General features: G+C 39.2%; 1 protein-coding gene across 4 annotated transcripts in view; it reads right to left on the reverse strand.

Annotated features, from left to right (window-relative positions):
- Positions 1-1,385: 1,385 nt before the first annotated feature.
- TEX26 (testis expressed 26) overlaps positions 1,386-14,961 on the reverse strand; it is a 30,440-nt gene continuing 16,864 nt past the window's right edge. For all 4 annotated transcript variants that reach the window (XM_077868199.1, XM_077868200.1, XM_077868202.1 and 1 more), the window contains 3 exons: positions 8,896-9,072; positions 7,021-7,182; positions 1,386-1,621 (listed from right to left, as the gene is read on the reverse strand). In XM_077868199.1, the coding sequence (XP_077724325.1) occupies positions 1,545-1,621; positions 7,021-7,182; positions 8,896-9,072 (416 nt within the window). In that variant the 3' untranslated portion in view covers positions 1,386-1,544. The remainder of the gene's footprint in view (positions 1,622-7,020; positions 7,183-8,895; positions 9,073-14,961) is intronic.

A 14,961-nucleotide genomic window follows, 5' to 3' on the forward strand; every position in this document is an offset into this window, starting at 1 on the left:
GGCTCTACACTCAGCAGACAGTTTGTTTGAGATTCTCTCCCTCTGTCCCTCCCCCCACTCACATTCTTGTGCTTGCTGTCTCTCTCTCTCTCTCTCTCAAAAAAAATTAACAGTGTAAGAAAAAATTAGGAAAGAGTAAAAAGAACAACAAAGAATAACCAAAAAATGTAAATCATAAAAACAAGTATGCCAAGCCTTGTAATTATTGAGTACAGGCTAAATTCTCATATTAGTTATAATATAAAACCCAAACATAATGTATTTCTGGCAGCACCCTGAAAGAAAGTTACAAAAAAAGATTGGAAATTAAGGGAAGGCAAATATATACCAAGGAAAGGTAAAGAGGAGCACCTAGGTGGCTCAGTGGTTGAGCATCTGTCTTTGGCTCAGATCATCATCTTGAAGACCTGGGATCAAGTCCCACATAAGGCTCACCATAGGGAGCCTACTTCTCCCTCTGCCTATGTCTCTGCCTCTCTCTGTGTCTCTTATTTATTTATGAATAAATAAATAAAATCTTTTTTTTAATAAAGAAAAGGTAAAGAAAAAAAACCAGTATGAATGGCAACCTTAAAATCAGTTAAAATGTAATTCTTGGCCAAAATTATTTTTTTTTTAAAGATTTTATTTATTTATTCATGACAGTCACACAGAGAGAGAGAGAGGCAGAGACATAGGCAGAGGGAGAAGCAGGATCCATGCAGGGAGCCCGACGTGGGATTCGATCCCGGGTCTCCAGGATCGCACCCTGGGCCAAAGGCAGGCGCCAAACCGCTGCGCCACCCAGGGATCCTAGAAGCCAGAGAGAAATAGCACGCAATGGGGAAAAATTAATCAGTGAAAAAGCTCTATGCGAATCAAACATTGATAAACATAGCAGCTTTATATATTATATATTTACATATATGGATATAAATATATACATAATATATATTGTATAAATACATATGAAATCCTCAAAATACAGAAAAAATTGGTGAAAACATTTTTACTGTGGGATGTTTTTAATATACTTTCAGAATTTGACGGTTCAAGTATACAATTAAAGTGAAGTATCATATAAGAGATTTGAGAAATACCATAAACTATATATTTTTTTCGCTTCTTGTATTCATGTAATATACAAATTAATCACATACTTGCATAAAAGAAAACTTTGCTAAATATCCCAAAACAAAGATTTGTTTTAAAACTTTTGAACAGAAAATCAATAATAAAAAGTTCTTTAAAAATCTTCTAATTATTGGAAAATTAAGAAGCCTCTTCCACATAATTTCTGGGTCAAAGAAGAAATCAAAATTGAAACTATAAATCAAGTATCCAGAGAATTGGAAAAAACATTATAGCAAAGCCTGTTGGATACATTGGGGGTGAGGGGGGAAGGATTTATGGCCTTAAATGATTTTATTGTTTAAAAACAAAATAAAGCAAAACAAGATTAAACAAACCCAGGAATAGATTATTTGGAACAATTTAGTTCTTTTTTTTTTTTCATTATTGAGAAAACGATCCAGTGCTTTCACCGATTTTCAATTTTCTTCATTTCAACAGTTTCCTTTATTTTTCTGCTCCAAACCAAAGTCACAGTGAGAGCGGATAAAGCGATCAAGAATTTGTCTGTCTGAAAAACAGGATGAAATTTTCCATTTAACTATCTAAGTACTAAATAGAGAAATTCTAGAAAGGAGGCAAGTATCAGATAATAGTACTGTATATACAAATTTGATGAGACCAAAATAATCAACGGGCATATGTCTAACACATAAAATGCACAATTGTGTAATTATTGATTTAAAAGAGTAAACTTAGTATTCAAAGGATCGGCAGGGCTTCTTGGAAAGAGCAGAGCGTTTTGAATGAAACTGACTTAGCTTTTCCATTCTGCACTGGCAAGCTTTAGCAAGTCATGTGACCTCTCCATTTCTTCATTTCCTCTTCTTTGAATGTATTCAAGAGGACTTACCTTGCACACCTACTGGATTGGATTAGGAATGCTATGTGTTAAGCACCTAGATAGGACCTGGTCCATAAGAGACAATAAATAGGACAGCATTACCCTTTATTATTGAGAACACAGTCATAAATAGTGATGACAAAAAAACAACACAGGCTATCTTTCCCAGGGCTTCATCGAAGCTGGCACTGTTTTTCTGCTCACCAATGTTGGTGTGCTTTGCTATCTTTGACTGATAACTGACCCTAAGAGGGCCCTTCAACTCCCTGGCCTCCATTTCCTCATCTGGAAAGTAAAGGAATCTTGTCTGGTTCTGAATATCTACAGGCCCCTGATTCTCATGACATATATGTACTAACATTACAGAGTAAAGCTGTAGAATTTTTCTCACTCCTAGAATTGTCATCTGTGCAGCAAAAACCAAAAGAGAGGAAGAATGCAAGTGGTACCTTGTTATCATGTTCAATGTCTGTGTTACCATATTCAGTGTTACAAATGTCAGCTGAGGTCTAAAGATCAGGAGTGTGTGTGTGTGTGTGTGTGTGTGTGTGTGTGTGTGGTCTTGGTTTACTCTCCAGTCCTTCGTGGTTCTTTGTTTTTGTGACCTAACATCCCCACCCTACTTTATATCTTTTTTAACCTCTGCATTTTTAAAAATTGAGGTATATTTTTCATGAAGTGAAACACACTGATCTTTCATGTGCAGTTCAATGGGTTACACTTGCATGCGTGTAACCCATACTCATATAATAAGATCACTGCCACCACTCCAGAAAAACCTATCCTGCTCCTTCCCAGTCAACATCTCCTACCTCAAGAAAGTCAGTGTTCTGATTCCCTTCATCACAGAGATGTGTTGCTTGTTGCAGCCCTTTGCATAAATGCAACCACACAAAATGTAAGATTTTATGTCTGGCTTCTGACACTTAGCATGTTTTTGAAGTTCATGTTGTTGAATGCAACAATAGCTGGTACTTTTTTATTACCTAGTAGTATTTCATTTTGTGAATAAACCAGGTTGTTTATATTCTGCTGGTGGTGGAAAGTCAGGTAGTATCCAGTTTGGGACTCCTAAGAAAACAATGGCTGTGGACATTTTTGTATAAGTCCTTCAGTGGACACAGGTTTTCTTTTCTCCTGGGTAAATACCCAGAAATAGAATTTCTGGGTCATGGAATAGGTATAGGTTTAACTTTATGGGAAACTGCCAGAAATGTTACAGTGATACTACTACTATTTGATATGCCTACCAGCAACATATTGTTTCATATTCTCAACATTTAAATCTTACAACAAAGAGTTAATTTTAAATAAGCAAGTAAACAAATTAAAAAAATCCTTCTTATGCCAAAGATAAGCATACAAGATGAATCAAGTTCCCCACGAATGAATAAAAAAGATGAGATTGTATCAAATTTAATATCAACTGAAATAACTGTTCAAAAAGGCTACCAGTTGTCATTCGAATGCTACCTGTATTTATTATGTGTAGATGCAGATTCATGTCCCAGTGATTTTGTTTATGCTGTTCCCTTTGCTCCCTCTAAATGGCCCTGCTTCTCCTGTCATGCTGAATCATCCTCAACCCCTAAAAGAAACCTCTAAGCAGTCTTCCTTAATGCCCTGTCAATCCACAGGGCTGGGAGTACCCCTTGCAGGCTTCTAATATACCCAAAGACTACTTGGATTATAGAGCCTATGACATTATACCTATGTGTCTCTCCCACACCTGACAATGAGTTCTTTGAAAAGAAGGATTTGTGTTTTATTTATCTTTGTATCAAGTGAGCATTACAGGTATTCAATCAATGAAGTTTCTTGAGCCAGTGAACATATATATCCTTAACAACACTGAATCATACCCTAGGAAGAAATACCCTTGGATAGTCATATCCATGAGTTTTGACTGGAAGAATTGGCGAGGGAGTAATAGCTGAAAGATTCTGAAAACCAGGTTTCAGGTAATTTTGTCTTTTAAGGGAGGAATAAGTAGGGAGATGACAGTCTATATCAATAGATAACAGAGGCACAAAGAGTAAGCTGTTGGTTGGACTGAATCACTCAGAGATTAAAACAGTTACAAAAACAGAATGGCCACCAAAAACATTTAGTTCAAATCCCTCACATTATAATAGAGGAACTCAATACCAAATAGTGATGCGCAGAATTATTAGAAACAAAAGGTTTGTCTTCAGTTGCTCCTCCTTTCTTACTTCCCCAGCTTCATTTTGTCTTCCTGGAGTCTTCTCTATCCCACATCACTCCACCATCTCCCTAGCCGTCTGGCTCAGGCCATGATGTTCATCTTTCCCCTTCCTCTCTCTCTTTCAAAATGTACCTGTTCTGGGCCCCAGGACTGTCTAAGATGGATAACCTAGTAAAATACTTTAAGCAAGATGGTAATAATTCATTCGGCCTAGTATATCTGCCAAGTTTTTTATTCTCTTGCATACTGGCTCAGCCCTACCACAAATGAGCTCTGCTGAGGCACTCGCCATCTGAAAAGTATTAGTGTCATCCCAAACACTAATGACAATTAAATGACAAGAGTTTTTGGACATAAGAATTCAAAGGGAATCTCCTACTTGCTTGTCAGACTCTAGCATAGCTGGCTGATGCTTAGGTCATTCTAAAGCAAAACTAGGAAAAAGAAACTAAAACCCATGATAAGCAGATCCTACAAACACCCAAGTCAGTGCAAAATGGCAAAGCTCTGGAGCCTGAGCATCCGGGTACCTGCCCCCAGTGCCATCCTGAGTTCACCAGAAAAGCAGGATACCTGAAAAGCAACCAAGTCCTAGATTGGCTCTAAAGATACCTTGTTGGTAACAGATAATGTCTCACTTGTTTAAGGAGAAAACCCAGTTGGAAAAACCCAATTGAATCAGCTTATGCTAGGAATCTTGGAGAAGGTAGATCTGAGTCGAGCAGAGGCTGTCAAAGCACCTGCGGAGTCCTTAGTTCACCCTTGAAAGAAACCACTAAGGCGGGATCCCTGGGTGGCGCAGCGGTTTGGCGCCTGCCTTTGGCCCAGGGCGCGATCCTGGAGACCCAGGATCGAATCCCACATCGGGCTCCCGGTGCATGGAGCCTGCTTCTCCCTCTGCCTGTGTCTCTGCCTCTCTCTCTCTCTGTAACTATCATAAATAAATAAAAATTAAAAAAAAAAAAAAGAAAAGAAACCACTAAGGCTCAGTTACAAATCACACACACACACACACACACACACACACAATAAAGAAAAGAGGTGCCAGCAGCCACCATGGTTTTTCCAGGCAGGCAGAGAAGCAGCAACTCTGCCTATATTTCCAGTCCCTGGGCAGATGGGAGCACCTGCTTTGGGAGCACTCTGTAGAGTCAAACAGATGTGGCTCTAAAGGTAAAAATGCAGACTATGGTTTTATATATATGAACCCAAGCTGGGAAAAAGAATTGAAGGCAGGCTGCAGCTTAATGGGTAGCTTCTGCTCTGCCTCCCTGAAAGATCTGAGCTGCCAACCTCAAGGAGCCTCTTGGTTTTCTTCGGAAGTATCAAACTGGCCCAGAAGCATCTGTCAAGAGGAATGAGGTACTCTCCCAATGGCAAATACGGCTTCTGCTTGTTCTTTAGATCGAGGTAAAACATGTGCTTCTGGTACTTTGTGAAACCCAACATTCAAGCTCTTTTAAGGGCCTTTGGGCCATCAACCTTCAGTCTGTAATAATGGAAAGTATCCTCTTTCCTTCCTTTCACACACATACACACAACATGCACACCCCCTTTCCAGTCTCGCCCACAGTAGGGTTTCAGTTTTGTGTGGGGCACAAGATCCTAGCATAAAAGAGTTTCAGTGAGGATTTCAGAGGGTCAAGCTCTTCTCATTGTAGCTGGGGACAGATAAAGGACAGAGATGGGGGACCAAAGGCAGGGAGGAGGCAGGGATCAGTTGGAGGGTTACCAAGCAGCTGGTGGAAGTTCTAAATTAAGCCTGACCACAGGGCACAAAACAAGGCAGTGATCACCACATAGCCCACAGCCCCAAGTGGCATGTAGAAGATGATCCATTGTGTGCATATTTATGTTATATAGGATTATATTGTGTCACTTTTTAGTTTATTTGGCATTTAGTATGTTTTATAACTTACATAATACATTAGCTTAGTGGAGTATGAATATACTTTATAGAAATAAATATGTCTGCATTGAGGCATGTGCTAAAAAATGCAGAGCAATGGAGTGTGTTGACTAGCAATGGATGCTGAGGGCAGCCATTGGAAGAATTTAGTACCCTCTCCCCCAACTTCTATTCTCTGAGTTGACATTTTACACATACACAGACTGACCAGTTGCCCCTGAGATGCTCCCAAGCAGATACCAGTCCTTGAGCCCAGCGCTGGGATAAGTCTGTTAAACAGAATGAACTAACACTGTCCTGAGAATGGAGGATATTATACACAGAGATTCTCATGTACCTAAAAAGCCTGTCACAAAAAGTACCACCAAACAGGAAATAAAGATTATGTAAGATAAAACTGTGAGATGGTATAAACACCCACAGAAGAAATCACTTAACGGCAATAAATATTGAAGTCATCCCAGAGCAATTCAACCATGGTCTGAATGAGTGAAAAGCTAGATGTTTCTTTTTTAATAAGTGGGGATACAGTCACTAGTGCGGCCTCTTTTAGGAAAAATTTATTTTCATTGGGGTTGAGGTTTGCCCAAAACTATGGCATTTCTTTGAAGCAATGTTCATCTTTTTTTCTGAACATTTATTTTTTTTTTTAAGATTTGGTTTATTTATTCATGAGAGACACACACCCACACAGAGAGAGAGAGAGAGAGAGAGAGAGAGAGGCAGAGACACAAGCAGGCTCCATGCAGGGAGCCTGAAGTGGGACTCGATCCCAGGTCTCTAGGATCAGGCCCTGGGCTGAAGGCAGCGCTAAACCGCTGAGCCACCTGGGCTGCCCTTTTGTGAACATTTAACTCCAGTGGCTAAAAGTTGGAACATTTTCTATTTGGCATAAAGCAATGTGTTACGATCTGTAAATTCATTCAATAGTGTCTCAAAGCCTCTGCTTACCTTTGTAGGAAACATTCTGAAGGTACTCTGTGACGTGAGAAGGAGTAAATGAGTTTAAAATCATTAAGAAATCCAGGTAGGCTTTCCCGTAATCACTTTGGTAGATAGTCTGCTTCTTTGTACGCTCTTGATTCCTTATGTGGCTGAACAGCACGGAAGGGACTAGGAGGGACAGAAGAGAAGGAAAGACATGGAGGCTCTTGCTGAGCAAAGAATTCCTGCCCTTCTTTGTCAAACAAGCCCCAACAGCCCTGAGCCCAACTTGGAGCTTAGTCAGGATCCTGAAGGTACTAGAAAGTGAGGTACTGTAGGAGTGACTCGTCCTATGATTCGGGCTATGCAGAGCTTCTGGGACTCAGGACTGTAGTTGCTAGCAGTGGGGGGTGGTTGGGGTTGATGGCCAGAAACTCAGGTTTGACTACCATTTTCAGAAAAGTTCTCCCTGAAATTGACTCTTCTACAGGTCAGCATGTTGGGATGGTAGCAGTCACTATCTCCTTAGTAAACAAATGCCTTCATAGAAGCTTCTTTCCCTTTTGTGCAATCTCCTGTGCAGACGTGGGCTCACACACTAAGAGCAGTCCCTTAGGGATCCAGATGTGTTCAGATGAGCAGTGATGATATGTCCAGCCAGCACTTATTACATATTCAGGCTAATAGAAGTATCAGGTGCAAGAAAAACCAAAATCATTTATGTCTGATTCTGAATATTGTTCATTTAATGTGGGTTCTGATAGTGATGGAATTATCATGACAAAAAAAAAAAAGCAATAAAAATATGATGTGAGAACCTAATTTCCAAAACATGCCCAAACTTTGTAAATCTTAAGGACATCTTAAATACTACTTTCAGCCCCAGGTGTCTCCTTTACAGGGACCACTGGCCAGTGGGAAGAAGCAGGCTGACGAGGGGATTTTGATGCTACATTCTGAGAATAGTGTTATTATAAGGTCTGGAAATGCATTAAGTAGAGAATATGAAAAGTATATAATAAAATTTTTGTATATAGGAAGAATAATTTATATTAGTTAACCTCTGTAGGAAGAAGTAGAACCAAAGAAAAGGTTAGCAAGGAAGGTTCTAGCTGTTGGGAACTTTCAAACAGTATCTAAGAATGAAAAAGCTGCCTTGGGGTGATGCACTGCCCCAAAGAGTGATGACATCATCCCTTAGCAAAGGGGATGGGATAGAGGGGATTCCCACATGGTGTGAGGATCTAGATGAGGTAACTTCTAGACTGTCTTCTAACCTCTAGATGCTAAGCTTCTATCTGTGGTTTGTTTGTTTCACTACAGCACTACTGGATTCCAACTCCTTGCCAGGAATCTATCACTAATCCCAGACTGATACTAAATTATATTCTTGACCAGTAGCTTCAAGGTGGCTTGATCACGAAACTTTTAAAAACCTTTCTGTGAAAGCAACAGGAATCAGGATCATAAAAGAACACTTGAATAGAATGGTTGTCAAATCTGAAGATGCTTACCATGCGGTTAAGTTCCAGTGGATAATTGACAACTCTAATTTGAGTCCTACCCAGTCTCTTTTTTGTTCAATTTATAGCAACTAAATCCTTCCTTTTTGTTTTATAAGGGGGAAGCATCTTCTAATCCCAACAACTGCTCCTCCCTGACCCCACCCTCAGAAAGAGCAGGTATTCATTTCATAAGCATAAACAATCAGTTCTTTTCAAAGACTTACTCATTCCCTGGGTTTGAAGCTAGGCATAGTTTTGATTCCTTGCAGGGATGCAGGGATCACTGGCATTCTTCATGATTGTTACCAAGATTACCTGCAAAGGCCCTGTGTGCCAAAGAATCTTAGAACAAGGACAGAATCTATGGTATCACTTTAAAAGCTACAGGTGTACTTACCTAGACCCTGAGAAGCAACTGGTAGCCTTGAGTAGCATCCGTATTTGAAACTAAAATCCCGTAGCTCAGGAATTTTAGCTGGAACTTGGTAATTCCTTCGAAATTCAGTGTCTGCAGGTCGAGGAAGTAACTTTTTCCATTCCAGAGGCACCTGAGAACTTTCCTTAATCTTCTGAGCTGGGGTGGGGGTACAAATGCAAAAGATCTTGTAAGCTATTTAAAATAGCATCGTACTTTCATTCCATTTTGCTTCTGGCAGTAGAATCCAATTTATCACACTAAACCTGCTCTTCTTGTGTTAAGAGGTACAATCAATGTAGTTTTTATGGATATTTCAACCAAGAAATAATTTTCTGCTTTATCAGGCACAGGAAGTATATGCTCCAATGATTAGAAGCAGCTTCTAATGAAGATATTGTATGTCAGTTTGGAGTACTGTTTTGCTCTGCTGGGTAGACACAGAGGCATTCCTCATTCCAGTAGGCCTGCCTACTACCTAGGACAGAGGTGGGGAGCAGAGTGAGAGATTTTTAGGTAAAGCCAGGGTTGACATATAAAACATAAGATACCAGTTAAATTTGAATTTCAGACAAATAATGAATAATTTCTTAGTATAAGTGTATATAAGTGCTCATTGTTTATCTAATCTATATCTTTAGTCAAATTTAACAGATCATCCTATGTTTTATGTTTGTTAAATCTGGTAGCCCCAGATGGGCAGTACATATCATTCCCATTACCTGGAAAAGAACCACTTGAAGCTTATCCCTTACCGATGAAGGGGTAAGTAACATTGTCCTCATTGGTGGACAATAGCACTATCATTTCTTTGAAATCACTCTGCTAACAAATATTAATTAAACAAAAAATCATTAAATAGCTATGAAGCACTAAATGTCAGGTTCCACAAGCACTACCAGATTATAGAGGAGTCACATGCCATCTCCCTTAGAATGACTTCATCCTTAATTCTTGCTACTAAGTGTTGGTTCAGAGGCACATTATGTAACACCAACTTTATTCAGGACAAAAATGTTAAGACCATGGATATTATGCACAGTATCCAAATAGTGCCAATTACTATTAAAACTAAACTCGAATCTTGTTCTGAATTCATTTTTCAATAGGTCTTTTCAAAATAAATTCAGATATGTATCAAACAATATGTGACATCATCTACTGGCATCCAAGAGCATTTTAATATTGATTTTTAAAAGATGATCTCTGTCTAGACCAGCACAGTGAGAGAAAGTTTCACTATATGCTGCCTCTTTATTTAGATGACTCAGGAAAAGAGGACGTGGGTACTCAAAGGGCCTTATACTGACCTCTTAAACTGCCCAAGACAAGGTTATAGAGAAGAGGCAACTCTGTGGCTTAAAATTAGGACATCTCTTAAGATTTAAAAAAAAAGATACTTTGGAAAATCATCTGGTATTGTTCCTGGTAAGCACCATCTATAACTTGGCTTTTTGTAAATTACTAATAGCTTTATAGGAAGAAAACAAATTCCTGTTGAAGTACGTGCTACATATGCTTATCCTTCTTCCCTAGAGCTACCACTCATTAGCAAATGTCTTCAGTTCCTAATTGTGCTCTGTGCCAAAATTAAAAATAATGTAGTCACTGTTCTACCTTGAGACAACCTCAAACTAGTGTGATTAGAAAGATATACACAGGAGAAACAGACATGGAATGTGATGTCTTGTATTTGGAACCATGGTTCTCATATGGAGATAATACATCGGACTTACCTGGGAAGGTTTTTCCAAACCACATTTGCTGAACCTCATCCCAGACATTGAGAATCTCTAGAAGTAGGGCTGAGGCACTTAAACTGTGAACAAACTTCCTATGTGCTTAAGAATCACTCCCTCAGAGGCTTTGATAGGTGCTATAGAAGCCCAGAAAGTGTACAATGAGCTCAGTTAGGGGAAGGGAAGGAAAGACAAGAATTAAAAGGATATGCTTTAATGATGGGTCAACACTAAAGCAAAAGGTACACAGTGTGTTTGTGAAGTATGGTCTGGCTGGCAGAAGTATAAGGTATGCAGGGCAGGGAGAAATAGCTGAGGGTAAAGCAGGAGAGGTGAGGAACCAGTTGGCAAAGGGTCCTGAGAGGCTAGTTCACATAGACCATAATGAATCAGTACAGTGGAGCAATTGGGGATGAAGACCCAGAAAAGGCAAAAATCGGGGCCTAGACCTACTGAGTTCCTTTGAAAATAAAGATTAAGCCTTACTCTTCATTGATACCTTAGCACTTATCACAGTAACAAACTTCATTAAATGTTTATTAAATTAATGAGGGAATGAAAGAAAAAAATCAGAAACAATCTGAACCACATGCTAGTGACTACGTGATATATGCTTACAGTAATCTGTAGTTCTTCTCAACTAATGCGTTTATTGCCTTTATAAAATTTCATGCTAATGAGTTTCTTCAGCATTATTAAGAAGAGAAATTCTTTATACAAAGGGACCCAACAACCCCTGAAGTCCCCATAGTGGTATCGAAGTTTGGACAGGCGGATAACCATGACTCAGAGCTAACCAGACCCAATACTAATCACACCTCCAGGCCCTGGACTCCTCCCAGGGAGCCATCCCTGTTCCTCAGGAGCTCAGCTCCCACTGTTTCTTTTCCTCTTGATAACAGTGATACTACACTAATGTAGCTATAGCCCAAAGAGAGAAACTGGCCCATTGAAGATTAGTATGGCATTTGCAGAAAGACCCAATTCAAAAGTATATCTGCAGCAAGGACTATTCAAAACCACTGGGACTACTGAGAACTAGTTCTGCTGTCTTTGTCTGCTGTTCCAATTCATCAGAGCCAAATTCTCCAAGCCTGAATGTGAAAACAAACACCTTTTAGTGCTTTTCACTCATTTGCCTTAATACAATAATGAAAATACAAAGATAAGATATGGCCTCTGCGTTTCAGAAGCTTAAAGCTTTAGAGAAACAGATACAAAAAATGAGAATTACAATATTAGGTGATAAACACTGCAAAAGAGATAAGAATAAGATCTATAAAAACATATGAAAGGGCCACCAATCCAAACTGAGGGATCAGAGAAGACTCCCAGGAGAGAAATGAAGTTAATGGATAGACATAGGCTAAAAGAAGGGAGGGACAGGTGTTCCACAGGAAGGAAGCAATGTGTGCAAAAGGCACAAGGCTGCTGGGGGCATGGTGAGTCTGAGGAAGGAAAGCAGTCGGTGTCACAGAGAGCGTGGAGAGTGGTGAGGGAGAATGCTGGTATAGTGGGAAGAGACCAGATTGTACAGGCTCACATTGCGGCATTTGGCTTCTATCCTGTGGACAATAGCGAGTCACTGAAGGGTTTTCATCTGGAAGGTGACATCATTTTGCACATCTGGAAACTTGCAATGACTATAGTATGGGCTGTGGGTTGGAGGCAACAAAAGTGAAAAAAGGAGCTGGATTAGAGGTCATCTAAGGAGGAGACATGATAGCAGTGGCTTTGGGGAGGAAGAGAAGCAGATGGAGCTAAAAGATTTAGGAGAGACTCTTGGCAGGTCTTGGGTATTTATCTACACATGGGGAAATGGTAATTTGTGCACATTGAAAGGACTTTGATTAGAAGCTTGAAGACATCTTTTAAGAATGCTGACATTTCAAATGTCTTCCCATCACCCTTAATGTTTATCTGAAGTATGGAGGTCTTTTGATTCTATACTCATCTAACTTCAGAAAGTGCACTTCCCATATATTTTTTTCCATCATTCAGCAAATATTTACAGAGCATCTCCTATACACCAGGATTAGACTCTATATACTGAGCTAGATTCTGAGTGAACAAAGGCATTTGGGGAACCCGCTGAAGAGTGGAGGAGGAGCAAAAAAAAAAACAACCAAAAACAAGAATCAGTAAACAAATGACTGGAAAATGCAAGGTGCTAGAATTGTGGCACAGTTCTTTAGACAAAATAGTAAGAAAAGCTCTCACAGGCAAGGTGACATTTAAGCTGGAGTCTATAGATGACACAGTAAAATCACAGAAGCTTGGAGAAGAGCAATGCAGGCAAAGGGGACAGCCTGTACACTGGCTGAAGGTGGGGGAAAATTAGCATCTTATAGGAATTTTTAAAAGGCCATGTGGCTGGAGCCTGGTGAATGAGAGGGAGAAGGAACAGTTAGGAGGGAAGCAAAGTCCAGGCCAACCTTGCAGGATGTGATGAACAAAGAGAAAGAACTGAAAAACTGAAACTTGGATTCAAACTGCAATGCAAACCCAGTGACATAAAGCCATAGAATAATATGATCCAGTTTAAATTCATAAAAGATCATCTATATCATATTTGACTACTCCTTCCCCAAACTCCACTAAAATGATAGTAGATTAGAAGTTAACACATTTTTAGAAGATGGAAATCAAATACAGACGTGCCAACTGAATTAGCAAAATAGAGGAAGCTAAAACAAAATGACTGTCAAAAGGGATAACAAAACCGTGAGCTATTATACACAATAGAACCCCAATAGGTTTCTGTAACAGATACTGGAAAAGGCAAGTACTGTAGCTCAGACTGAAAACAAGAGGCTTGGGTGAAAGCTTATATACAGAGTGGATAGAGTTTCTGCACCATCTTCTTAAGCTCATGCAGTTATTTGATTGTCCTTTCCTAACCAGAAGTTTATTAGGTACAAAACTGAACCAAAGAAGCTCTGTATGCCAGGACATGAGGCACAGTGAAATGTGGGCATAGTGTGATGCTGAACAGAAAAAAGAGAGGGGTTCAGTGAGAATTTGCACAGCAAGCAGGAAGATCCCAGTTTCCTCCCTTATCCTGCTCTCAAAATGCCAATAGCCAAACGTTTATCTCCCTGGAGAAACTGACCTATAAATAGAAGCATTTAGGGGTTTCCTAACAAAAAGAGAGCTTATGACCTAACCATCTAAATCAAGGACCAGCTAACAAGCCCCATCTCGGTATGTAGTTTCCAATCGTATTTTAGTATCTCCCTTGTAAGTTTGTGAAACTTAGAGATTAATATTTTGCATACACTCACTTCAAGAAAAAGAAGAGTCCACGGAATGAGACAATTTTATTGGCATCATGGTAAATCTGCCTCTACTATCTTGTAAATATGAACAGAAGATCAAATTTTCATTAGACCATTGAAACTCTCAAAGAAAATGGAGACAACACAATAGATGAAAATGTTGAAGATTAGGTCTATCATAAATATACTAAATTTTGTAAGAGAATTACTACATGTATAAAACAAGAACAGAAGACTTTTAAAAAATAATCATGTTAAAGGCAGGAGTCTATATATTGCAGTAAGTAGAACTTATTAATTTTATTCTGCAAACAAAAAATCAGCAAGAGGAGGAACAAGAGCTTGGAAATTAAAATTCAATAGAAGATCTACATTAAAAGGTAAAGAATTTTTCAAGTTAGCAGAACAAAAATATAAAGAGAAAGATACTAGCAGAGAAAAGGTAAGAAAATTGGAGGGTCAATCCAACTAATCTAGGAATCCTAGAAGAGAATAGAGAAAAGAAATGGGAGAAAAGTAAGAAGGGACTATGCAGGAAACAATGCCAAGAATTGAAGGACATGACTCTAGCCTCTATAGCCCCTGATTATCCAGCATAATCAAAGACAAAAGATTATTACTAATGTATACAATTGTGAAATTTGGAATGTCAGGAATAAAGAAAGGATCTTAAGAGCTTCCAGAAGAATAAAATACAAAAGGGTCAGGAATCAAAATGGCATCAATTTTCTACAAAGAAATCCTGGATGCTAGAAGACATTGGGAGGAATGCATTCTGAGGGGAAGTGATTATCATCCTAGAACTTTATATCCACCCAAACTATCAGACAAGTGTAAGGAATTAAAAAGGACATTTCCAAATTGGGAAGAATACACTCAGAAAAGTTCTTCATGTGCACTCTTGCTTAGGAAACTGCTGGAGATGGGCTTCAGCAAAACTGAGGAAGAGGAAACAAGATCCAATGCAGGCAGAGGCCAAAGCAATTCCCCAGAATGATGAGAAAGGAAGTCCCAGGGCACAGTTGGGCTGC

The sequence above is a fragment of the Canis aureus genome, chromosome 24 (assembly GCF_053574225.1).
Source record: "Canis aureus isolate CA01 chromosome 24, VMU_Caureus_v.1.0, whole genome shotgun sequence".
In the NCBI taxonomy this organism is placed as follows: domain Eukaryota; kingdom Metazoa; phylum Chordata; class Mammalia; order Carnivora; family Canidae; genus Canis; species Canis aureus.